The following is a 26,331-nucleotide window of genomic DNA, read 5'->3' on the forward strand; positions in this document are numbered from 1 at the left end:
ATCTATAAATTATGTCTCCATAATCTAGCATGGGTAGGATGGTCATCTGAATCAGGGTTAGTTTGGCAGCTGGGGGGAAAGAGGAGCGATTACGATAGAGGAAACCAAGTCTACATTTAATTTTAGCCTGCAGCTTTGATATGTGCTGAGAGAAGGACAGTGCACCGTCTAGCCATACTCCCAAGTACTTGTATGGGGTGACTACCTCAAGCTCTAAACCCTCAGAGGTAGCAATAACACTTGGGGAAGAGGGGCATTCTTCTTACCAAACCACATGACCTTTGTTTTGGAGGTGTTCAGAACAAGGTTAAGGTTAGAGAAAGCTTGTTGGACACTAAGAAAGCATTGTTGTAGAGCATTTAACACAAAATCCAGGGAGGGGCCAGCTGAGTATAAGACTGTAACATCTGCATATAAATGGATGAGAGAGCTGCATACTGCCTGAGCTATGTTGTTGATGTAAATTGAGAAGAGCATGGGGCCTAGGATCGAGCCTTGGGGTACTCCCTTGGTGACAGGCAGTGGCTGAGACAGCAGATTTTCTGACTTTATACACTGCACTCTTTGAGAGAAGTAGTTAGCAAACCAGGCCAAAGACGCCTCAGAGACATCAATATTCCTTAGCCGGCCCACAAGAATGGAATGTTCTACCGTATCAAAAGCTTTGGCCAAGTCAATAAAAATAGCAGCACAATATTGCTTAGAATCAAGGGCAATGGTGACATCATTGAGGACCTTTAAGGTTGCAGTGACACATCCATAACCTGAGCGGAAACCAGATTGCATATCCGAGAGAATACTATAGACATCAAGAAAGCCAGTCAGTTGATTATTGACAAGTTTTTCCAACACTTTTGATAAACAGGGCAAAACAGGCCTATAAATAAAGGACGAACTGTGGCTGCCTTCCAAGCAATGGGAACCTCCCCAGAAAGGAGAGACAGGTTAAAAAGGTTGGAGATAGGCTTGGCGACGATAAGGGCAGCAACCTTAAAGAAGAAAGGGTCTAAACCATCTGACCCAGATGTTTTTTTGGAGTCAAGTTTAAGGAGCTCCTTTATCACCTCGGACTCAGTGACTGCCTGCAGGGAGCAACTTTGTAGCGGGGCAGGGGAAAAAGAGGGAGAAGCATGGGGGATAGTCGCATTAGAAGGGGTAGGAGATGAGGAAATGTTGGATGGGCAAGGAGGCATGGCTGAGTCAAATAGGAATCCTGACTTAATGAAGTGGTGATTAAAGTGCTCAACCATGTGCTTCTTGTCAGTAACAACCACATAATCAGCATTAAGGGACATGGGTAGCTGTGAGGAGGAGGGTTTATTCTCCAGGTCCGTTTTCCAGAACTTCTTGGGGTTAGACCCACAGAGAGAGAACTGCTCCAGAAAGTAACTAACTTTGGCCTTCCAGATAGCCTGAGTGGACTTATTTCTCATTTGCCTGAACAATAGCCAGTCAGCCTGAGTATGCGTGTGCCGAGCATTTCGCCAAATGCAATTCTTGAGGTGGAGTAACTCTGCAAGATCACAGTCGAACCAGGGGCTGAACCTGTTTTTAATTCTCATTTTCTTTATGGGGGCGTGTTTGTTAACAATACCACTAAAAATATTTTTAAAAAACAAGGTCCAAGCGTCTTCGACAGAGGGGATCAAGCTTATTCAATACCATTCTACAGAGGCCAGTTCATGAAGGAAGGCTTGCTCATTAAAGTTTTTTAGCAAGCGTCTATGACAAATCAGGACAGGTCGTTTCACTGAGCAGCCATTACGAACACAGGCTGTAAAACAGTGATTACTAAGGTAATTACAGAAAACACCAGACTGATATCTAACAAGATTATTTGTGAGGATAACATCGAGAGAAGTAGCCTTTTCTGGGTGATTGGAGTCATGAGATTGGTAATAATCTGAGAAAGATTTAGGGAGTCCCATTGCTTTAGGACTTGGTCAGGTGGTTTTAAGCATGTCCCAGTTTCGGTCACCTAGCAGGACAAATTCAGACTTAATGAAAGGGGCCAGAAGAGAGCTTAGGGCAGGTAGGGTACAGGCCGGTGCTGATGGAGGACGATAGCACCCAGCAACAGTCAACAAAGAGCTATTTGAAAGTTTAATGCTTAAAACCAGCAAATGAAATTGTTTGGGGACAGACTTGGTGGAGACAACCGAAGCACTGAAGATGATCCTTGGTAAAGATTGCCTCTTCCCCACCTTTGGAAGATCTGTCTTGCTGATAAAGGTTATAACCAGAAAGGTTAACATCAGTATTCAAAACACTCTTCCTTAACCACGTCTCAGTAATGACCAACACATCTGGATTGGAGCTGTGAACCCACACTTTCAATTGATCCAAAATCTATAAAATAGCCTCTAACACTCTACTCAACAAGCTGGATGCAGTCTATCACAGTGCCATCCGTTTTGTCACCAAAGCCCCATATACTACCCACCATTGCGACCTGTACGCTCTCGTTGGATGGCCCTCGCTTCATACTCGTCGCCAAACCCACTGGCTACAGGTTATCTACAAGTCTCTGCTAGGTAAAGCCCCGCCTTATCTCAGCTCACTGGTCACCATAGCAGCACCCACTCGTAGCACGCGCTCCAGCAGGTATATCTCACTGGTCACCCCCAAAGCCAATTCCTCCTTTGGTCGTCTTTCCATTTTTGCTACCAAACTTATTATAGTGCCAAAATGAAACATTTGTTCACAACAAATATTGTTCTTAGTGCTATTTAACATTGTATATTAAAGGAATGAGTGGTTTTGGGTGGATGTTTCCTTTAACTATTCTGAATATGTGCCTAAACTTAACCCCTTAACTTAGAAATTTGGAGAAATGGAATGATACAGAGCAGCAAGAGCAACATAAACACTTCTAAATTTGACATTTGGGGAATGTGGATGAGCGTCTAATTCTGCAATGAGACTGTGAGAGCTTGTTGGCTTTTGAGCTAAGTGGTGCAAGAACTCAAGCACTACTACATTTGAGGAGGCGGTACTCAGCTCTGGTGAGCTCATGCCTAAGTCAAGCACTGATAATACCGTAGATAAACTAAATAGGATATACATGACTTCCTAAAACAGTAAGGCAAATGTAATAAAGCATGGCCAGTTGGATAACCATGTACTTTTTACATTATGTAAAGGAAGAGGAGGAAAATGTTTACTTGTAGGATTGGGCTCTTGCACACCATGAGGTCAAAGTAGGAGTAGTACGTGGCTCTTCACTTGGACTGAGGAATGTTCCATTCATAAAGGAGACAGGATCAATGGTTCAGTTTGGCTAAATTTCTGCTCCAAACTTCAGTTCAGTTGTTGGCTAAAATGCACAATCTTTTTCAGGACTTGCAGGGGAATGAGCACAAATGTATTTAGCCAATCAGAGGGCAAGATGGTGTTACTAATTTAAGCAATAAGCCCCGAGGAAGTGTGGTATATGGCCAATATACCATGGCTAAGGGCTGTTCTTCGACACGACGCAACGCTGAGTGCCTGGATACAGCTCTTTGACGTGGTATATTGGCCATATACTACAAACCCCCAAGGTGCCTTATTGCTATTATAAACTGGTTACCAATGTAATTAGAGCAGTAAAAATACATGTTTTGTCATACCCATGGTATACCAATCAGCATTCAGGGCTCGAACCACACAGTTTATAATACTACTTATTCTTGTGCTCTCAGATCTATCTCCACAACTGCATATGGGTGTCCACCCTTCAATGTAAAACTAATTTCACAGAACTATAACTTGGTTTTCCTGTTAAAATCTCTTCCTGAAGACCAGTGTTTACTGAAGTGTTTACTTCAGAAATGGCAGAGGAGCTGCAAAAGTTTGTACCTGGACTAGTGTCATACAAACAACTAAAGCTCATAAAACGTGTGCGTTAGGAAAGTTATCTACAGTGACCTCAAAGTATTCACACCCCTTGACTTTTTCCACATTTTGTTGTGTTACATCCTGAATTTAAAATGGATTAAATGTAGATGTTGTGTCACACACAATACCCCATATTGTCAAAGTGGAATTATGTTTTTAGGAATTTTTACAAATTAAAATGTCATTTTTTTGTTCAACCCAAACAAATTCACATAGAAATGTGAGTTATTGATCTGTCGTTCTCATTGAAAACCAGTAAGAAGCTGTAGATCTGTTCTATGTGTGCTATGTCAAAGCTTCCGATCCTTAAGTTTTTTGTTTTACTTTCCGTTTTGTACACCAGCTTCAAACAGCTGAAAATACAATATTTTGGGTTATGGAAAATATATTTCACAGCGGTTTAGATGGTACACTATACTTCCTAATTTTGTCACAAACTGAAAATAGGCAAACTATTCCAATTTTAGCAACAAGGAAATGGAGGAGCGATTTCTGCATAGTGCTTCTTCAATTAAAAATTAATATCTGAAATGTCTTGAGTCAATAAGTATTAAACCTCTTTGTTATGGCAAGCCTAAATAAGCTCAGGAGTAAAAATTTGCTTAACAAGTCACTCTGTGTGCAATAATAGTCTTTAACATGTTTTTTGATTGACTACCTCATATCTGTATAACACACATAGAATTATTTGTAAGATTTATCAGTCATGCGGATTCAACCACAAGGTTTTCCAATGCCTTGCAAAAACATTGAATATCACTTTGAACATGGTGAAGTTATTAATTACACTTTGGATGGTGTATCACCGACAACGACGAGACAACCAATAGGGAGGAGGTCAGAGACCTGACCGTGTGGTGCAAGGACAACAACCTCTCTCTCAACGTGATCAAGACAAAGGAGATGATTGTGGACTAAAGGAAAAGGAGGACCGAGCACACCCCCATTCTCATCGACGGGGCTGTAGTGGAGCAGGTTAAGAGCTTCAAGTTCCTTGGCGTCCACATGACCAACAAACTAACATGGTCCAAGCACACCAAGACAGTCGTGAAGAGGGCACGACAAAGCCTATTCCCCCTCTGGAGACTGAAAAGATTTGCCATGGGTCCTCAGATCCTCAAAAGGTTATACAGCTGCACCATCGAGAGCATCCTGACGGGTTGTATCACTGCCTGAATGGCAACTGCTCGGCCTCCGACCGCAAGGCACTACAGAGGGTAGTGCGTACGGCCCAGTACATCACTGGGGCCAAGCTTCCTGCCATCCAGGACCTCTATACCTGGCAGTGTCAGAGGAAGGCCCTAAAAATTGTCAAAGACTCCAGCCACCCTAGTCATAGACTGTTCTCTCTGCTACCGCACGACAAGCGGTACCGGAGCGCCAAGTCTAGGTCCAAGAGGCTTCTAAACAGCTTCTACCCCCAAGCCATAAGACTCCTGAACATCTAATCAAATGGCTACCCAGACTATTTGCATCCCCCCCCCCCCCACCCACCCCTTCTACGCTGCTGCTACTCTCTGTTATTATCTATGCACAGTCACTTTAATAACTCTACCTACATGTATATATTACCTCAATTACCTCGACTAACCGGTCCCCCCACTCACATTGACTCTGTAACGGTACCCCCTGTATATAGCCTCGCTATTGCTATTTTACCGCTGCTCTTTAATTATTTGTTACTTTTATTTCTTACTTTTTTTTGTATTTTCTTAACTGCATTGATGGTTAAGGGCTTGTAAGTAAGCATTTCACTGTAAGGTCTACACCTGTTGTATTAGGCGCATGTGACAAATAACATTTGATTTGCTCAATACACCAAGTCACTACAAAGATATAGGCATCCTTCCTAAATCAGTTGCTGGACAGGAAGGAAACTGCTCAGGGATTTCATCCTGAGGCCAATGGTGACTTTTAAACAGTTACAGATTTTAATAGCTGTGATATGAGAAAACTGAGGATGGATCGAAAACATTGTAGTTACTCCACAATACTAACCTAAATGACAGAGTGAAAAGAAGGAACCTTGTACAGAATAAAAATATTCCACAACATGCATCCTGTTTCCAATAAGGCACTAAAGTAAAACTGCCAAAATGTGGCAAAGAAATTAACTTTATGTCCAGAATATCCAACATAAGACATCACTGAGTACCACTCTTCATATTTTCAAGCATGGTGGTGGCTGCATCATGTTATGGGTATGCTTGTCATCAATAAGGACTAGGGAGTTTTTGCTCTGACATGCACTGTCAACTGTGGGACCCTGTATAGACAGGTGTGCGCCTTTCCAAATAATGTCCATTCAATTTACCACAGGTTGACTCCAATCAAGTTGTAGAAACATCTCAATGATGCTCAATGGAAACAGGATGCACCGGAGCTCAATTTCGAGTCTCATATCAAAGGGTCTGAATACTAATGTAAAGGTATTTCTGTTTTAAAGGTTTTATACATTTGCGAACATTCCTAAAAAACATTTTTTGCTTTGTCATTATGGGGTATTGTGTGTAGATTGCTGAGGAAAATGTTTTTATTTCATCCATTTTAGAATAAGGCTGTAACGTAACAAAATGTGTAAAAAGTCAAGGGGTCTGAATACTTTCCGAAAGGCACTGTATGTTCTTGTTTGTATAGGGTATTTTACAAGTGTTAAGATGTGTATTCTGTCAATTATTTTACACGATGCTTATTCCCTATTGGAATTGGGCCTTTAGGTATCCTCTCGGAGGCCAGATGTCACCATAAAACGGGTCTTAGTGGAATCTGGGCCCCTGAGCCATAAAATTGTCCATGGGTGTCCTTAAGCGGTTTTAAGATGTTTCAAATGTATAGTCTATTCAACCCCAAGGTCTCCGCCTTGATGTAATGGCATGGGAGGGTGAAACAGTGAACCAATATGGCAAGAGTATGTAGGTCAGCCCGCCTCTGGAGGGTGAGAAATATGCTGTGAACATCTAAGAGGAACATGTCTGTCTTCCCATATGCATTTGTCTGTCTGTCTGTCTGTCTGTCTGTCTGTCTGTCTGTCTGTCTGTCTGTCTGTCTGTCTGTCTGTCTGTCTGTCTGTCTGTCTGTCTGTCTGTCTGTCTGTCTGTCTCTCTCTTAAATATAGAAGTTGTCCACCTTATATTTTGCATCTAGCATTTCTGCACACCTTGACCAGGTTTTTGATTCCTAACATTTCCCTCAGTCAAGTATTGAATATCAAGCACAGATTCAACTACAAAGTCTAGGGAGCTTTTTGAAAGCCAATGATGGTAGATCGGTAACAATAACAAATCAGACATTGAATATCTCTTTTAGCAAGGTGAAGTTAATAATTATGCTGTGGATGATGTATTAAACCACCTAGACACAGACACAGTTGTTCTTCTGAACTGAGCTGCAGGACAAGAAGGAAACTGCTCAGGGGTGTCACCATGAGGCCACTGGTGATTTTAAAACAGAGATCAATGGCTGTGATGGGAGAAAACTGAGGATGGATCAACAACACTGTAGTGACTCCACAATAATGACCTAAATCAAAGTGAAAATAAAAATATACAAAATATACATAAAATAACACTCCAAAAAAACACAGCAAAGGAATACACTTTTTGGCCTAAATGCAAAGCCTTAGGTTTGGGGCAAGTCCAACACAACCATCACTGAGTAACTGCTTCCTTATTTTCAAGCATGGTTGTGGCTGCATCATGGTATGGATATGCTTGACATATACAAAAACAGTGGAGTTTTTCCAGGATGAAAATATACGAGATGGAGCTAAGCACAGGCAAAATCTTAGAGGATAACCAGCTTCAGTCTTCTTTTCACCAGGTACTGGGAGAAGAATTCAGTAGGACAATAACCTACAACACAAGGCCAAATCTACACTGGAGTTGCTTACCAAGAAGACAATGAATGTTCCCGGATGGCCGAGTTACAGTTTTGACTTAAACTTGCTGGAAAATCTATGCCAAGACTTGAAAATTGCTGTCTAACCATGATCCCCAATACCTTGAAAGAGCTTAAAGAATAATGGGCAAATATTGCACAATCAAGTTGTGCAAAGATTTGAGAGACTTTCCCAGTAAGACTCACAGTGTCACAACGTCCACAGAAGGTGGCGCTTCTCCTCGGTCGGGCGGTGCTCGGCGGTCGTCGTCGCCGGCCTACTAGCTGCCACCGATCTATGTTTCAGTGTCTGTTAGTTATCCTGTTAGGGCTAGGGGGCAGTATTGACACGGCCGGATAAAAAACGTACCCGATTTAATCTGGTTACTACTCCTGCCCAGTAACTAGAATAAGCATATAATTATTGGCTTTGGATAGAAAACACCCTAACGTTTCTAAAACTGTTTGAATGGTGTCTGTGAGTATAACAGAACTCAAATGGCATGCCAAAACCTGAGAAGATTCCATGCAGGAAGTGGCCTGTCTGACAAGCTGTGTTTCATCTTGGCTCTTTTTATTGAAGACTGAGGATCTTTGCTCTAATGTGACACTTCCTACGGCTCCCATAGGCTCTCAGAGCCCGGGAAAAAGCAGAACGATATCGAGGCAGCCTCTGGCTGAAACACATTATCGCTTTTGGCAAGTGGCCGATCAGAGTACTATGGGCTTAGGCGCGTGCCCGAGTCGACCGAATGCTTTATTTTCTTTCGTCTGTTTACCTAAACGCAGATTCCCGGTCGGAATATTATCGCTTTTTTATGAGAAAAATGGCATAAAAATTGATTTTAAACAGCGGTTGACATGCTTCGAAGTACGGTAATGGAATATTCAGATTTTTTTTGTCACGAATTGCACCATGCTCGTCACCCTTATTTACCCTTTCGGATAGTGTCTTGAACGCACGAACAAAACGCCGCTGTTTTGAACCAAACCAACATTTGTTATTGAAGTAGAAGTCCTGGGAGTGCATTCTGACGAAGACAGCAAAGGTAATACCATTTTTCTTATAGTAAATGTGACTTTGCTGAGTGCTAAACTTGCTGGGTGTCTAAATAGCTAGCCCTGTGATGCCGGGCTATCTACTGAGAATATTGCAAAATGTGCTTTCACCGAAAAGCTATTTTAAAATCGGACATATCGAGTGCATAGAGGAGTTCTGTATCTAATGTTTTGCTTTCGTTGTAAAGCCTTTTTGAAATCGGACAGTGTGGTTAGATTAACGAGAGTCTTGTCTTTAAAATTGTGTAAAATAGTCATATGTTTGAAAAATTGAAGTTTTTGCATTTTTGAGGTTTTTGAATAACGCGCCACGGGATTACACTGGCTGTTACGTAGGTGGGACGATTTGGTGCCACCTACCCTAGAGAGGTTATGTCTGTTTTTTGATTGCACCTGTTTCGTGTTTGTCATTAGTGGGGGGGTATTTAGTTTGTCTGTGTTTAGTTAGGATTCGTGCGGGATTGTTCATTGTTACGTGTGGTAGGGTTTGTATTGTTTGTACGTAGTTGTTTTACTACTTATTGTCTAGGCATTAGGGTTGCCGGGCTACGCCCCGTCTGTCTTTTCGAGTGGAGCTTCCCTCTAGTCTTTTGACTGTTGTGCTCCCAGCCTTATATGGATTTTGCCCTTGGATATATTAAATCACGTTTTTCCAACGGACCTCAGTCTCCTGCGCTTGACTCATCCTTCAATTGTTCTATCCGCCCGTGACAGAATCCCGCACCCAAAATATGGAGTCAGCAGGAGCCGAAACACCATCTATGGAGGAACAAGTCTCCCAACATGCCAGCCTCCTCCACCGACTGGGCACGGCCATGGACCAGGTACTGGCCCGTTTGGAGAGCTGGGAGCGAGTCGCTCCTTCACCCCCACCAGGACCAAGTTATCACCCAGCGCCCCTACCGACACCCACCGAACCCAGTACAGGTGGGATCCGGATCATGGCTCCCAGGGAGTTCGATGGGACGGCCGCTGGGTGCAATGGGTTTTTGCTACAGTTGGACCTGTACCTGGCGACCGTCCGGCCCTCTCCCTCCGATGAAGAGAGGGTGAGCGTCCTCGTCTCGTGCCTCACGGGTAGAGCTCTGGAATGGGCCAACGCCGTCTGGGAGGGCCCAGACTCAGCTAAGGACGACTACCCAGAGTTCGCTCGCCGCTTCCGGGCGGTATTCGATCATCCCCCGGAGGGCAAGGCGGCGGGTGAGAGACTGTTTCATCTGAGGCAGGAGACGAGGAGCGCTCAGGACTTTGCCCTGGAGTTCCGGACTCTAGCCGCCGGATTGGGGTGGAATGAGCGGGCCCTGATTGACCACTACAGGTGTAGTCTACGTGAGGACGTCCACCGGGAGCTGGCTTGCCAGGACCATACAACCACCCTGGACCAGTTGATTGATTTGTCCATCAGGCTGGACAACCTGCTGGTTGCCCGGGGACGTTCCGATCGGGGCCTATTCATTCCACCTCCCATCCCTCCTGCTCCAACGCCCATGGAGCTAGGAGGGGCTGCTGCTAGGAGGACCGGAGGGGGGGGCGTAGAGGACACACTGCGGACCGGTGCTGGAGAGGTTCTCCCGGGAATTCAGATGGCAGGCAGAGCACCACATCGACCCCCCAGGTGAGTCAGCACCAGCCACACCAGAGCCCCCTGTCGACCACATGTACGTCTCTGTTTTTTTCCCCAAGTTTTCCCCTCACTCCCAGTATAAGGCACTAGTCGATTCAGGCGCTGCTGGGAGTTTTATGGACCGTAGGGTTGCTGATAAGTTAGGGATTCCCCTGGTTAAACTGGACCAACCCTTCTCCGTGCACGCTTTAGATAGTCGACCACTAGGGTCTGGCCAAGTGAGGGAGGTAACAGTGCCACTGGTCATGGTGACGCGGGAGGGTCATGAAGAACGTATCAGCCTGTTCCTTATTGATTCCCCGGCATTTCCGGTGGTACTGGGACTTCCCTGGCTAGCCTCTCACAACCCTCAGATTTCATGGGGGCAGAGGGCTCTTAAGGGGTGGTCGAGGGAGTGCTCAGGTAGGTGTATAGGAGTTTCCCATCGGTGCAACCACGGTGGAGAGTCCAGACCAAGTCTCTACTGTGCACATTCCCTCTGAATATGCCGATTTGGCTATCGCCTTCAGTAAAACGAAGGCGACTCAATTACCACCCCATCGACGGGGATTGTGTGATAAACCTCCAGGCTGGCGCGGCTCTCCCTAAAAGTCACGTGTATCCTCTGTCTCAGGAGGAGACAGTGGCTATGGAGACATACGTCACTGAGTCCTTGAGACAGGGATACATTCGGCCATCTAAATCACCCATCTGCTCGAGTTTTTTTTTTTGTGAAGAAGAAGGAGGGAGGCCTGCGCCCGTGCATTGACTATAGAGGTCTAAATTCTATCACAGTGTGGTTCAGTTACCCACTACCTCTCATTACTACGGCCATGGAGTCATTTCACGGGGCGCGCTTCTTCACCAAACTAGATCTCAGGAGCGCGTATAACCTGGTGCGTATCCGAGATCGAGACGAGTGGAAAACCGCATTTAGTACCACATCTGACCATTATGAGTACCTCATCATGCCGTATGGGTTAAAAAATGCTCCCGCCGTCTTCCAATCCTTTGTGGACGAGGTTCTCAGAGACATGCTCGGACAGGGTGTGGTGGTGTACATCGATGATCTTGATCTACTCCGCCACACGCGCCGCGCATGTGGCTCTGGTGCGTGAAGTGCTTGGGAGGCTGCTGGAGCATGACCTATACGTCAAGGCTGAGAAATGTGAGTTCTCCAAACAAGCCGTCTCTTTTCTGGGATATCGCATTTCCACCACAGGGGTGGTGATGGAATGTGACCGCGTTACGGCTGTGCGTAATTGGCTGACCCCTACCACGGTGAAGGAGGTGCAGCGGTTCTTGGGGTTCGCCAATTATTACCGGAGGTTTATCTGGGGTTTTGGTCAGGTGGCAGCTCCCATTACCTCACTGATGAAGGGGGGTCCGGTGCGATTGCGGTGGTCGGCAGAGGCAGACAGAGCCTTCCGTCGTCTGAAGGTTCTGTTTACCGACGCTCCGGTGCTGGCGCATCCGGATCCCTCTTTGCCATTCATAGTGGAGGTGGACGCGTCCGAGGCTGGGGTAGGAGCAGTTCTTTCACAGCGTTCTGGCGCTCCTCCGAAGCTCCGCCCCTGCGCATTCTTTTCTAAAGAAGCTGAGCCCGGCGGAGCGCAACTATGATGTGGGGGACAGGGAGTTGTTAGCCGTGGTCAAGGCTTTGACAGTGTGGAGACATTGGCTTGAGGGGGCACGTCACCCTTTTCTCATCTGGACCGACCACCGTAACCTGGAGTACATCCGGGCAGCGAGGAGACTAAATCCTCGTCAAGCCAGGTGGGCCATGTTCTTTACGAGGTTCCAGTTTACCCTTTCATACATTCCGGGTTCTCGGAACCGGAAGGCCAACGCACTGTCGCGTCTCTACGACACCGAGGAGCGGACCATCGATCCCACTCCCGGACCATCGCCGGCCTACTAGCTGCCACCGATCTATGTTTCAGTGTCTGTTAGTTATGTCTGTTTTTTGATTGCAGCCGTTTCGTGTTTGTCATTAGTGGGGGGGTATTTAGTTTGTCTGTGTTTAGTTAGGATTCGTGCGGGATTGTTCATTGTTACGTGTGGTAGGGGTTGTATTGTTTGTACTTAGTTGTTTTACTACTTATTGTCTAGGCATTAGGGTTGCCGGGCTGCGCCCCGTCTGTCTTTTCGAGTGGAGCTTCCCTCTAGTCTTTTGACTGTTGTGCTCCCAGCCTTATATGGATTTTGCCCTTGGATATATTAAATCACATTTGTTCCAACGGACCTCAGTCTCCTGCGCTTGACTCATCCTTCAATTGTTCTATCCGCCCGTGACACACAGCTGTAATCGCTTACAATGTGTTTCGAACATGCATTGACTCAGGGGGATGAATATTTATCTAATTAAGGTATATTTTTTATTTTATTTCACCTTTATTTAACCAGGTAGGCAAGTTGAGAACAAGTTCTCATTTACAATTGCGACCTGGCCAAGATAAAGCAAGCAGTTTGACACATACACAGAGTTACACATGGAGTAAAACAAACAGTCAATAATATAGTAGAAAAATAAGTCTTAGTGTTATGTGTTTTAGTTTTCGTTAATCTAAAAAAGATGTTAAAAATGTTCTTCCACTTTCACATGAGTATTTTGTGTAGATAGTTGACAAAAAAATGACAGTTAACTCAATTTTAATCCCACTTTGTAACACAATAAAATGTGAAGAAATCCAAGGTGGTAAATACTTATGATAGACACTTGTGACGATCGTTGTAGAAAGTAGACCAAGGTGCAGCGTGTTGAGTGCTCATGATAAATATTTATTATTAACTCAGAACACTAAAGCAAAATAACAAACAAACCGAAAATGAACGTCACGTTCTGCAGGCTTTACAGAGCTGTGCAAAAACAAGATCCCACAACACCAGGTGGAAGAAGAAAAAAAAAAAACTACTTAAGTATGATCTCCAATTAGAGACAACGAGGACCAGCTGCCTCTAATTGGAGATCATCCCAAACAAAACCAACATAGAAATACCAAAACTAGAACATGAACATAGAAATACAAAACAGAGAAAAACACCCCCTGTCACGCCCTGACCTACTCTACCATAGAAAATAACATCTTACTATGGTCAGGACGTGACAACACGAGATAAATTAAATACTTTTTCAACACGTTTGATTTTCTTAGGATTATTATAAAGTTTAATAACAGAGAAAATGTGTTTGTATTTTGATACAAAATACTTTTTGGTGTACTCTTTCTTGTGGAACAGGACCTGAAAAAGCATGATCGTCATGATTTCAACCTTTCTGAATCAAAGTCGATGCAAAACAGTAAACATGATTGTTGAAAAGAGAACTTTCAGTAACATGCGACAAAACCAAAATGCCAATTTGGATACTGTGGCTCCAGACCTGTTTGACCTCAGCGAGGGATTGACGCTGTTAAAAAGTAATGCTATGTTTAAAGTTTTAGGCTATTTCTATCTCACTTATTGATTAGAACAATTAGACTATGAGCTCTCCAATTTCAAAATGTCCCAATTCAAAACAGTTTCTGCAAGCTGATTATAGTGTTTTACATTTCAATGGGCTTAATCTCATTCCTTTTGCGGCTTCACAGGAACAGTTGGAGACGGGAAAACTCTGTTTGCCATCACCCAGAGTGGAAGGTTTGACAGGATCTACAAGGAGAGGATGAAATGTTTCCTTCTGGAGTTCCTTTGGGATGTATGAACTGTGAATTGTAAGAGGCATACTGTTGATAAGTGTTAAAAACATTTTGACAGGCCAAAAGTTGATCGTCATACTGTCATAAGACTTGCTATATACAGAATGTCCTGATAGAGCTTGTCCATGAGTGAAGAAAGTGCTTGAATCCAAAAGTCATTTTTGGGCAACCATTTAGTTAAGCAACAGAAATAACTTTGTGTGAACGTATTATTAGTGTCCTATCCAAAGCTCCTAGAGTGAAACAAATTGATTAGCTACAGCACTGAGCAAATCTTTTATTTCTGCACTAATTAGAGACGTGCTCTGTATTTGTAATGTAGGCTATTATATGAGACATACTAATAAAGTGTCCTAAACCCATTATGTATCTTAGCAAACACCAGAGACATAATAATAATAATAATAATAATAATAATAATAACATATTATGTTTCCATTACTCATTATATTTGTTATGGTCATTAGTCATCCTTTGAAAAAACTGATTTGACATCACTAAACCAATCACATGCCAGATTGGACTGGTTATGAAATAAGAAAACCCCAAACATTACCAACAACAGTGGACCCCTTGTTTAGGAGTGTGCTTTTGTAACCCTTCTATTTCCAAATGTATTAATAAGCCGATGCTGGAACATAATCGTGTAATAAAGAGCTTTTCTCTGACAAAACCCCTTCTTTCTTGCAACATTGTGCACTACACCAGATAGGAAAGTGGTGCTTGTTTGGTGGTACAGTTTGTGTCAATGCCAGACTCAGTGTTTGCTATTATTTCTGTTAGTGTTTGCTAGTATTTCTATTATAGAGATTGTATCAATCTAGTATCAATCTATCTTAGTTTATCATGATTGCAAAAGTGAGAATAGTTTACCATATCACAGCTTTCAGCTGGTATGCCTTTATCATTAAGTCCCTGGCTGCTAAGGATGGAGAGAAGTTACCACCTGGGATCTTTGAGTATGGTGGACCCTGGAAGTACCTTACTTTTCTCAACCTGGTGAGATTATTTGGCATTTTAATTAAAATTGGGGGTTGGATTCTAATGGATTAAAAGGTACTACAAACTCAAATTACAAAAGTAATGGCAAAATGTTATTGTGAATTGAATTGATTTGGGATAGTTGGACGAAATTGGTTATACTGCATGAGTTGTGCTTTGATTTGAACAATAAAACTTAACACAGAGTTGAATATATCCGGTATAGAGGTTCAACCATGTCAACCTAGTCAGGAAAATCTCCAAGGTCACATGAGGCTACCTGATTTTTGCTGTATGATTTATTGTATGTTTATATTAATGATAAATGATAACAAAATGGGAATAACAATAATATGCTATGTATGCAATATTTAAGTTATTGCAGATGGTGTTCTTTGGGATGGCCGTGGTGAATGATCTTCAGACTGGGAAAAACACAGTCAAGGGTCTTAACAAGTGGAAAGACCTCATCTTCTCTGTCCTTGCCTTCCCTGTAGGCATGGTGAGAAGGAGTGATTGAAATATTGTGCTTTTATATACCACCAACATGAAATCTCCCACATCAAAGGGAGATAGTATATCTCATCTTAATGGATTTACTGCAATTTTTATTTCCTTACTTTTGTCTCTAAAATTTCTCAGTTTGTGGTGCTGCTTTTCTGGGTGATCTTTTCCTATGACAGGCAGCTTGTCTACCCAGAATCTTTAGATGCCTTCTTTCCTCTCTGGATGAATCACGCTATGGTCAGTACATACAAATTACAGACAAATGATTGTGAATGTATAAGTTGGCTGGAAAGTAAATATAATAATGATCATGTATGAAAATATTATTTGTAGCACACCGTTGTTATGCCTATCTTACTTGGAGAGATCCTGCTTCAACATCATGTGTACCCAAAGACTAAAAACGGCTTAGCTGCCTTAGGAGTTGTGGGCTTGGCTTACATGGGCTGGTATGTAAGGTTGTTTATTAATAAGATACAAATGTACGTATTGCTTTCCATGTGTTTGTAGCACTAATCCACATTAATTTGAAAATTGCGTTCTAATTCTGATTCAAAATGTATGCTGCTGACCCACTACACGTGTATTGACAATAAGAGTCAGACAATGTACTTACTGTATGTTGTTTCACTGCACCTTCATTCTCCATTTCTCTTGTTCTGTAGGGTGATATTTATCTACTTGGCGGTAGGTCTTTGGGTGTATCCTCTCCTCGGGCTCCTTAACACCTCTGGTGTGTTGGGGTTATTCCTCTTAAACATGACAGTGGTGACAATAATGTATCTGCTAGGACGGACCCTAAACAACTGTGTCTGGGGTGAGTGACCTCAGCAGGCTAGAACCATGAAGTCAGAAGCAGAAATACCATGCTAAAGTTCTAATAACCTCTCCCTTTCTCTCTCGCTCTTTGTTATTATTTTAGGAAAAGGCAAGACGGTGACTAAAAATAAATGAAACTCTGCCCATTTTCCTCTTTGAATCCATTGGGGCCTGATACATTGCTGTCACTCAGATTTCGCCAACATGCCTCAAGAAATACTGTATGTGTATGAATAGAAATTGCACACAGGGTCTTATGTCATATATACTGTCCTCTGAGAACATAGTTTCTAACAGACATACTGTTGTTTTTCTTTTTTCAATAAACGTTATCCGCATGACAATTACAAAATATAACTCACAGTTGAAAAATCACAGGTAGGCCTAGATCAGGTTGATTGGTTTAGTCCTTTTCTACCAGGAAGTTATCACAACATTCTCAAAACAATCGTTCTCTACTTACCAAAATTCTCTGACTACAACTTGACCAGATGAGAATATGAGAGTATACAAGGGGTGATAAAATATCCCACCAATTGTTATAACTTTTTCTCTTGAGATTGGAGTATCGTTGTGTTTTCATAACGTGTGGAAAGCATGAACAGTATGTGAGCTATTATAGTCTCAAAACCATGGTTGTGTGTACTTTTACCACAACAGGAAATTGGATGTTTGCTTTTATGACCAAACATGTAATTACAAGGCACAAAAAAAGCATGTCATAAATATGATGTAAGTCATGTTCCTTTTGTAGATATGTTTTCATTATTCAATAATTAACAAATAAAATAAAAGGGCAGCACATCACTGCAATGACAAATGTGGGCCAATGAGTGCATCCTCCTTCATTCTCACATTGTCCGTTAATGTTTTTTGATAATGGTGGATAGCTTGATCTTGCGTAGAAATCAATATTTTCCAGGGTACCAAATGTAAATGTCTTTGTAACTGATTTGTACATTTCCTGGTACTCCCTAAGTGTGCTGATTCTTCAGGAAGTGCCGCCACGCAGGTCCCTGTAGTCCTTGGTGTTGAAGATAGTTTGGGTCTGCCTCTACCAATCCAACTGACAGGAATTTGGCCAATAAGTGACAGTCTTGCTCATTTATAACTGCAGAAGAAATTAAAGTCATTTGATGATCCAATATTAAGGAATACAGTATGAACAAGTTTTGGTATCTAAAGTGTATTATCAGAATATACTGTACATAGCCTGCATCACCTCTTCTTGTTGTTTCCTTGTGTTCAGGATTTTGAGGATTTCCATGTCTCTTTATTTCAAAGCATTTCTCTGTAAATAAAAAAAGGTTACATGGTCTTGTAGAAGGAAGACTAGTGAACTGTGATTAGGACAACAATAATTATTTTTTACAAAGGTCTAAATAACATGCTCTCATGCTATGGGCCATACATGTTATTTATCAAAATATGAATCTCTGTTGTCAAGAGTGGGAGCCATTTCCAAACATTTGAGCAAGCTAAAAGAATACATTCAAGTGTTGTATAATCTGATCATTTAAAAAAAGCACACCAGGGCCCTTTTAGTCAGTGATAACCCAAGTATAAAAGTAAATGGCAATGCACAATACATGATTTACATATGTTTCAATTGAGCCCCCTTTGACTAAAGGATAAAATGTGAAGATAAAAATGTTAAGGCCTACATAACATTTGGAGGACACTGTAAAAATGAATCCGATAAGGTTGATAATGATATTCTTAGGAAACATTTGATGTGTATACCATGAGGGAAGCATTTTATTTTTGGAAAGTTCCAAAACACAAGTAGGGAAAATCATACTTAGAGGATTTATAATTTTTGCTGGGCATTAAAGGGGAAGTTTATCCATTTTTATGTGGCATTATTTTCACTCTTTCTGTGCTTGTAGTTGATCCCACAAACAATGTTTTTATATTTTGTTTCGTTACAGAAGAAATTGCCACATTTTGCTGAGATATCACTTGCCATTGACTGCAATGCATTATGAAAATGTGTCTAAATCAAATCAAATAGAATTTTATTTGTCACATGCTTCGTAGACAACAGGTGTAGACTAAAGGCCAGTTTCAACTTGGTCTAACATGTCTGTAGACAATTAGAATGCGACAAGTGTCGCTGGTCAAACTAAGGTTGATGTCCACACCCCCGCGGAAATCTAATTAGCATAATAAAACAATCCCCATAAAAATCTGTCAGTTTAAGATAGATATATCTGTTTTTTTCAATCCACCGCATCCGCCTATGTAACACTTTCGCATCTACGGTGAAAGGTGACAGAGCTGGAGCGGTGGCTCAGTTGGTAGAGTATGGTGTTTGCAATGCCAGCATGGTGTGTGCAATCCCAGGGTTGTGGGTTTGATTCCCACGGGGGGCCAGTACCAAAATAAATATATGAAATGTATGCATTCACTACAGTAAGTCGCTCTGGATAAGAGCGTCTGCTAAATGACTAAAATGTAAAAAAAAATGTACATGTGTTTGTCAGACCATGAGAACGGTTTGGCCTACAAACTGACCCCTCTGTGGAAAGATGAGACTCATGAACATGATGGTGTTCTAGGTTTTGCTCTACGACCCCCACAAGCGTCTGAAGTTGGTACAGCTGATCTGTCAACTTCTGTCGGTAGCGTCCGAACAGCAACACACTAATATGACCCCTCTGTGTAAAGGTGGGACTTGTTTTGCTCTAGGACACCCACAGGACTCACAAGACTCGTCTGAAGGTCCCCCAGTACCAGTCGAAAACATTTATGGATGTACAGTGCATTCAGAAAGTATTCAGACCCTTTCCCTTTTTCCACATTTTGTTACATTACAGCCTTATTCTAAAATAGATTACAATTATAGTTTTTTTGAATGTCTTGAAAATAAAAAACAGATACCTTATGTATAAGTTTTCAGACTCTTTGCTATGAGAATCCATTGATCCTCCTTGAGATGTTTCTACAACTTGATTAGTGTCCACCTGTGGTAAATTCAATTGATTGGACATGATTTGGAAAGGTACACAACTGTCTATATAAGGTCCCACAGTTCACAGTGCATGTCAGAGCAAAAAGCAAGCCATGAGGTCGAAGGAATTGTCCGTAGAGCTCCGAGACAGGATTGTGTCAAGGCACAGATCTGGGGAAGGGTACAAAAAAATGTCTGCAGCATTGAAGGTCCCCAAGAACACAGTGGCCTCCATCATTCTTAAATGGAAGATGTTTGGAACCACCAAGACTCTTCCTAGAACTGGCCGTCTGGCCAAACTGAGAAATCGGGGGGGGGACTTGGTCAGGGAGGTGACCAAGAATCCGATGGTCACTCTGACAGACCTCCAGAGTTCTTCTGTGGAGATGGAATAACCTTTCAGAAGGACAACCATCTCTGCAGCACTCCACCAATCAGGCCTTTATGGTAGGGTGGCCAGACGGAAGCCACTTTTCAGTAAAAGACACGACAGCCTGCTTGGAGTTTGCCAAAAGGCACCTAAAGGACTCTCAGACGATGAGAAACCAGATTCTCTGGTCTGATGAAACCAAGATTGAACTCTTTGGCCTGAATGCTAAGCGTCACATCTGGAAGAAACCTGGCACCATCCCAATGGTGAAGCAGGGTGGTGGCAGCATCATGCTGTGGGGATGTTTTTCCGTGGCAGGGACTGGGAGACTAGTCAGGATCGAGGGAAAGATGAATGGAGCAAAGTACTGAGCAGAGAGACACTTTATGAAAACCTGCTTCATAGTGCTAAGGACTTCAGGCTGGGGCGAAGGTTCACCTTCCAACAGGACAACGACCCTAAGCACACAGCCAAGACATTGGAGGAGTGGCTTCAGGACAAGTCTCTGAATGTCCTTGAGTGGCCCAGCCAGAGCCCAGACTTGAACCTGATCGAACATCTCTGGAGAGACCTGAAAATAGCTGTGCAGCGACGCTGCAAAGCTTGAGAGGATCTGCAGAGAAGAATGGGAGAAACTCCCCAAATACAGTTGTGCCAAGCTTGTAGCGTCATACCCAAGAAGACTTGAGGCTGTAATCGCTGCAAAACGTACTTCAACACAGTAAAGAGTAAAGGGTCCGAATAATTATGTAAATGTGGTATTTGCAACAACAACAAAAAGAAAATGTTATTTCTTTGTCATGATGGTGTATTTTGTGTAGATTGATGAGGGGGGAGGAAACTACTTAATCCATTTTAGAATAAGGCTGTAACTGTAGAAAAAGTCAAGGCTCTTGACAAAACAAAACATTTAAATTGTTGCCAGCAGCACAGTTACAGTCACCAACGCTCTGGATAACCAGCTTTGCTAGGGCGAGTAAAATGGTCAGTGAGGTGTTCTCTCATTTGAATCTGGAAGTATCTAGCCAACTAGCCAACGATAGCCAGTTAGCTTGGGTGCTTGACTGCCATCGTGTGGTCAGAATGCTCGGATCAACCCTACTCCTCGGCCAGAGCATCCAGTGTGCGCTCTGAACACATCCGAGCAAAACGCACTTAATTTTTGAACGCCCACAAAGTCTCTGCGACTCTCGCGACGTATGTTGTCGTGGTTACTGCCTCAGCTACCAGACCAAATCCTCCTGTGACAATAATTTGCAGGAGTTCTAAAATTCTCGGATAGAATGAACTACTTTTATTTTGTCACACTGTGGCAGTAAGCTATTTTCTGTAAGCTAAATTAGCTAAAGTTAAGACGTTGTCAGCTATACTCTGGTCATTATTTGAACTGGCTAGCCAGCTAGCTAGCAACGAACCAAAACATTGTTTAGAAAATTGCTTTCAGTTGCCTGGCTTGCTAGGTTGCCATTTACTGAATTTATTTTTAAACGGGTGGCTTTATTGGTGTTAAAATAGAGAAAGTATGCTATTTGCAGCACCGGGCTGCTGATATTATGCAGAGGCTGTCGTTTTGTGTTTCTACTTTTTCATAACGACAACGACAAGTTTGACGTCTACTTGTCTACAGACATGTCGTTAGGCGGAGTGTAAACAAGCATTTCCAAAAACGCTCCAAAACACTTCAAACTAACTCATATTACATCAGAATCCCATTCTGAATGATGTCTCTGCCCTACATTTATTTCAAGATTTTCCACAGTCCCATAAATCCATATTTGTATCTTTTCGTTGTTGTAAACAGCATCATTAAAACAAGGATTTCTGGCACAGTGAAACAATAAATTGAGTGAAGATACATAATTCAGAATGGGATACTGATGGAATATGAGTTGGTGTGGATCTTTTTAGAGTGATTTCTAATATGCTTTAGACATATTTGCATATTGCATTATAGGCAATGGCAAGTGATGCAAAATGTGACAACCAATTATCTCTGTAATGAAACAAAATATCCAAAAACGGTTTGGGGGTTCAACTACAAGCACAGAAGGAAGAGTAAAAATAAATAATTATATTTTTGAATGATATGCACCCATTAATTGTTGAAAAATCGAACTTATAAATGCCTCATGAGCTTAGTTCAACTGTCATACCCCATCAGAACCCAAAATATAAGCTTGTTTTAACTCAAACGTTTGTAAAGAAAGTGAAAGTTAACAAACATTATACAACCTCAAAACATTGTTAAAACTATGACTTTGATATCATGGATGTTCAGTCCTTGTATCCATAGCTCTGTCTATGGCCTCTATTTTAACAAACCTAAATGCAATGGTAAATATAAGCGCAGGCGGTAGTGCAATAGGTTCATGGGTGTGTCAGAAATATTTTTGCTATTTTCACCATAACAATTATCTGCACACTTGCTGGCATTGGCGCGAAAATGCTGGGTTTTGATGAATAAACGAGTTGTGGGTGTGTCTAGGCTTGGCCCCTCACTAGCCAATAAGAACGTGCTCCATGATGAAATATGTGTTTGCTTCAAGTTGCGTTTTTACCGTCTTTTATGTATTGCAATGGAATCAATTCCAATTCCAATGTTAGTCCATTATAGTTTTTTTAAATGGCTTACAGAAACTAAATAACAAAATGTAGACCTATCTTTGCTAAATATGTTAACTTGAACCCATTTGCAGTCCACATTGTTCTAAATAATTGCAAGGCTTCAATAGCGTTCACACTGACATAGGAGCTAGGCCTACTGTAAATTGTATTATGGCTGAGCATGGACATGCCAAACATTGTCAATAAGCAAGATTCAATTCATTATTGATAAGACCTAGGTTTAGCTAGCCATATAAAAATCGGTGGTGGTAGTTTGAGTCTCTTTTTTTAAGTGGAATGCAGATGATTGGTAAAGATGACATGAACATTGACATCCATACCAACATTTTACTCCACTTTTACCCTGACATAGTGTGAAATGCATATATAAACAATAGCTTAAATGTAGGCTAATATTTATGAGTGGCAATGAGAAGATTCTGGATCTACAGTGCTTCAGAAAGTATTCATACCCCTTGATTGACTTATTCCACATTTTATTATGTTACACCCTGAATTCAAAATTGATTAAAAAAAAATAATCTCACTCATCTACAAACAATACCCCATAACAATAAAGTGAAAACATGTTTTTTACATTTTTTTATTTGTGCACATTTATTGAAAATGAAATACAGAAATCTAATTTACAAAAGTATTTAGATCCCAGTGTAAAGGGGTCTTTTGTCATTATAGTTGGTCAGGGCGTGGCAGGAGATGTTTGTTTTGTGTGTTTTGGGGTTTTTGGTCTAGGGGATTTTGGTTCTCGTTTTCATTTTCTATGTTCCGTTTTCCAGGTTTGGCCGAGTGTGATTTCCAATCAGAGGCAGGTGTCTTTCGTTGTCTCTGATTGGAAGCCATACTTAGGCAGCCTGTTTTCCTTTGGGGTTTGTGGGTGGTTGTTTTTCGTATAGTCCTTGTATCCTTACGGAACTGTTGTTTGGCGTTGGTTTATTTTGTTTAAGTGTTCACTCGTAATAAAAAAGAAGATGAGCACGATACCCGCTGCGCCTTGGTCTGTCCTTTACGACACCCCTGACACAGAGTCAATACTTTGTAGAAGCACCTTTGGCAGCGATTACAGCTTTGAGTCGTCTTGGGTATGTCAGCATCAGCTTTGCACATCTGGATTTGGGTTTTTTCTCTCATTCTTCCTTGTAGATTTTCTCAAACTCTGTTAAATTAGATGGGGTTCGGAGGTGAACAGCAGTCTTCAAGTCTTTCCACAGATTTGGGCTTTGGCTGGGCTACCTAAGGACTTTCACATTCTTGTTCTGAAGCCATTCCAGCATTTCTTTGGCTGTATGCTTGGGGTTTGTTCTGTTGGAATGTAGTGTTAGTACTTCAGTCTCCCATGGATTCTCAGCGGTAGCTGTAGATGAGCACGGTCGTGTCAGTGGTGGTTTTGTCGCAAAACTAAGACCGTTGTGGAAACAAAGACTGTTCTGCCGAGTTGTTCTGTGGAGTTATTTGAGGAAGGAAAGAGAGGAATGCTCCACAACACTCACTCACGTATCTTACCTAGTTATTTTCAGATGATCAAATTCTTTCTCTTTTTGTAGCTTTGGTAAACATGTGTTTGTTTTCTATACCTGTTCGCTCCTCTCCCTGTAGGCTTTACAAACGCTCCCCACCCCTTGGCTGCAACACTTCTAATTTAGTGTACACTTCGTGCACAACCCATTCCGGTTCTCTGGCAGCGTTTGGAACTGCCGATCTACGGTCAAGAATGCCAAGTTCATCTCAGCCTATGCTGCCCTTCAGTCCCTTGACTTTTTGGCCCTGACAGTGTTCTCTGGGGTGATCCCCCAGAAAACACTGCTACTCCAGCTGCTATTTCTTCATCTGACTTCATTTTCTCTCATTGTCCATAAGCATCTGGTTGTCGCAGTGGTGGCACAGGTCTACTCATTTCTCCTAAGTGGAGATTTTCTTTTTCCTCCCTCTGTCACCTGTCCATCTCCGCATTTCAAAGCCATGCTGTCACTTGTCCACTCAAGCTTAACATTATTGTCAACTATCGCCCACCAGGTACCCATGGAGTGTTCCTCAATGAGCTTGACACCTTGATAAGCTCATTTCCTGCCAATGGCTCACCGCTCTTCGTACTTGGCAATTTCAACCTCCCGACATCTGCCTTCGATTCATTTCTTTTGAATTCTTTCTTTCCCCTCCTTGCCTCTTTTGACCTCACCCTTTCCCGATCCCCTCCAACTCACAAAGCAGGCAATACACTTAAGCTCATCTTTACTACAGGCTGCTCACCTTCTAATCTCACTGCAAGCCCCCTCCAGGTCTCTGATCACCACTTTGTTTCCTTTTCTGTCTCCCTTTCCTCCAACGCTAACCACTAAGCCCCTACCCAGATGGTCATGCGCCGTCGCAATCTTCTCTCTCTCTCCCACTACTCTCTCCTCTTCTATCTTATCATCTCTCCTTTCTGCTAAATGATTCTCCCTCCTGTCTCCTGATTCTGCCTCTTCGACCTTACTCTCCTCCCTTTCCGAATTCCTGTGACTCGCACTGTCCCCTTTCCTCCCGGCTGGCTCGGCTCCTCCCCTCCTGCTCTGTATCTGAGTCACTCATTGCGAGCTTACAAAACAGGGCTGCGGGCAGCTGAGCGAAAATGGAGGAAAACTAAACTTCTGGAGGACCTACCATCCTTTCACTCCCTCCTCTCTACCTTCCCTTCCTCTGTATCTGCTGCTATAACCACTTTCTACAAGAGGTGGGACCAAGTCATTGTTTTACAAGTCACAAGTAAGTCTCAAGTCTTAGCACTCAAGTCCCAAGTCAAGTCCCAAGTCAAGACAGGCAAGTCTGAGTCAAGTCTCATGTCCTAAACTTTGAGTTTCGAGTCCTAAACAAGTCATAATGTGCTCTTCACCAAATGTAATATCATTTCATATTTTTAACAAGAGTAATAGTTAGTATATTACATTTACACAAATCATGAATGCTTTTAAAAATATATTTATTACTTTCCAAATAAACTTCATAGTTCCATGGAAATACATGGGTAGCCATAAGAAAGACCACTGTGTGTGTGGTTACAGTAGGCTAACATATGTCAATGGCTTTAGGAACAGCAGTAACATCAGGCAGGATTTAGGCTACCAACTGCCTAGCCAGTTGTAGCTCAATCTTGAGTGCAATGATCACGTTCCCGCACTGACTGACTGTGTGGAGGCTCATTGATTTAACTTTACGTTAGCCAACATGCTACACTAGCAAAGTTATGAATGATATATGATATAGCTGTCGGCAGGGGCGAAAATCTGATATCCACTTTGGAGGGGACAATTGCATGAAATTTTCTCAAGAGCAATTCCTGAGGGGGACACCAAAAGTAGTGCTGTAACACATAGCCTACATTGTAATATGGTAAATGCATATTGAGGAACCAAAGAAATAAGGTGTTTGCCGTACTCCTAACTACCGGTACCCAAAACTACACAACTAATCACAACAGCAATACCATTGCCTTTAACAAATCTTAGTTCAGTCACCAGTTTAAGTTGAGAGTGGGGGTATCCATGGCATTTTCCAATTATGTTCCTATTTTACAAGTCCAAAAAATTGAGAACCTTTCATAATGTTGCCAAACAAAGACTCAACAAACTTACCTGAGACTCCCTGTCTCTGCCAGTCTGTCCCTGCATATCTGTCCCCAACTCTGCTGTCTGTGTGCCATCTGTTGCCTGCTCTGCCTAATGACATCATTGTGAAACATTTCCATTAGAATTTCATTTCTTTCTTATGAACATTTTATCAACTAGTCTTTGAGATATTAGGCTACTAGGGTTCTTACTATGCGTTTTGGTGTATTGAAAAATACTCTGATGTCCGTCTTTTATTTTTCTGCCATTTTTCTACCTGGCTGGCTGGCTGGCTACACACACAGTGTGTAGGTTATTTACAGTAGGAGATGGGCTTCTATCATCTTCAATCATTCTATTTGGGCTTCGATCTAAAAGGTAGC

General features: G+C 42.2%; 2 protein-coding genes across 3 annotated transcripts in view; both read left to right on the top strand.

Moving 5' to 3' along the window:
• The window catches only part of LOC106576836 (protein FAM83H), a 69,212-nt gene extending 54,428 nt beyond the window's left edge, over window positions 1-14,784 (top strand). Inside the window, exon 4 of one of the 2 annotated variants that reach the window (XM_014154291.2) lies at window positions 14,008-14,784. In XM_014154291.2, the coding sequence (XP_014009766.1) occupies window positions 14,008-14,085 (78 nt within the window). In that variant the 3' untranslated portion in view covers window positions 14,086-14,784. The remainder of the gene's footprint in view (window positions 1-14,007) is intronic. The other variant, XM_014154289.2, reaches the window with a different exon arrangement.
• Window positions 14,785-14,797: 13 nt separating this feature from the next.
• LOC106576837 (androgen-dependent TFPI-regulating protein) lies at window positions 14,798-17,242 on the top strand. Its single transcript, XM_014154293.2, has 6 exons — window positions 14,798-15,114; window positions 15,473-15,598; window positions 15,739-15,840; window positions 15,937-16,052; window positions 16,269-16,420; window positions 16,526-17,242. Exons 1-6 carry the CDS (start codon window positions 14,962-14,964, stop codon window positions 16,555-16,557), a joined length of 681 nt encoding a protein of 226 aa, XP_014009768.1. The 5' UTR covers window positions 14,798-14,961; the 3' UTR covers window positions 16,558-17,242.
• The last annotated feature ends 9,089 nt before the right edge of the window (window positions 17,243-26,331 follow it).

The sequence above is a fragment of the Salmo salar genome, chromosome ssa18, assembly GCF_905237065.1.
Source record: "Salmo salar chromosome ssa18, Ssal_v3.1, whole genome shotgun sequence".
In the NCBI taxonomy this organism is placed as follows: Eukaryota; Metazoa; Chordata; class Actinopteri; order Salmoniformes; family Salmonidae; genus Salmo; species Salmo salar.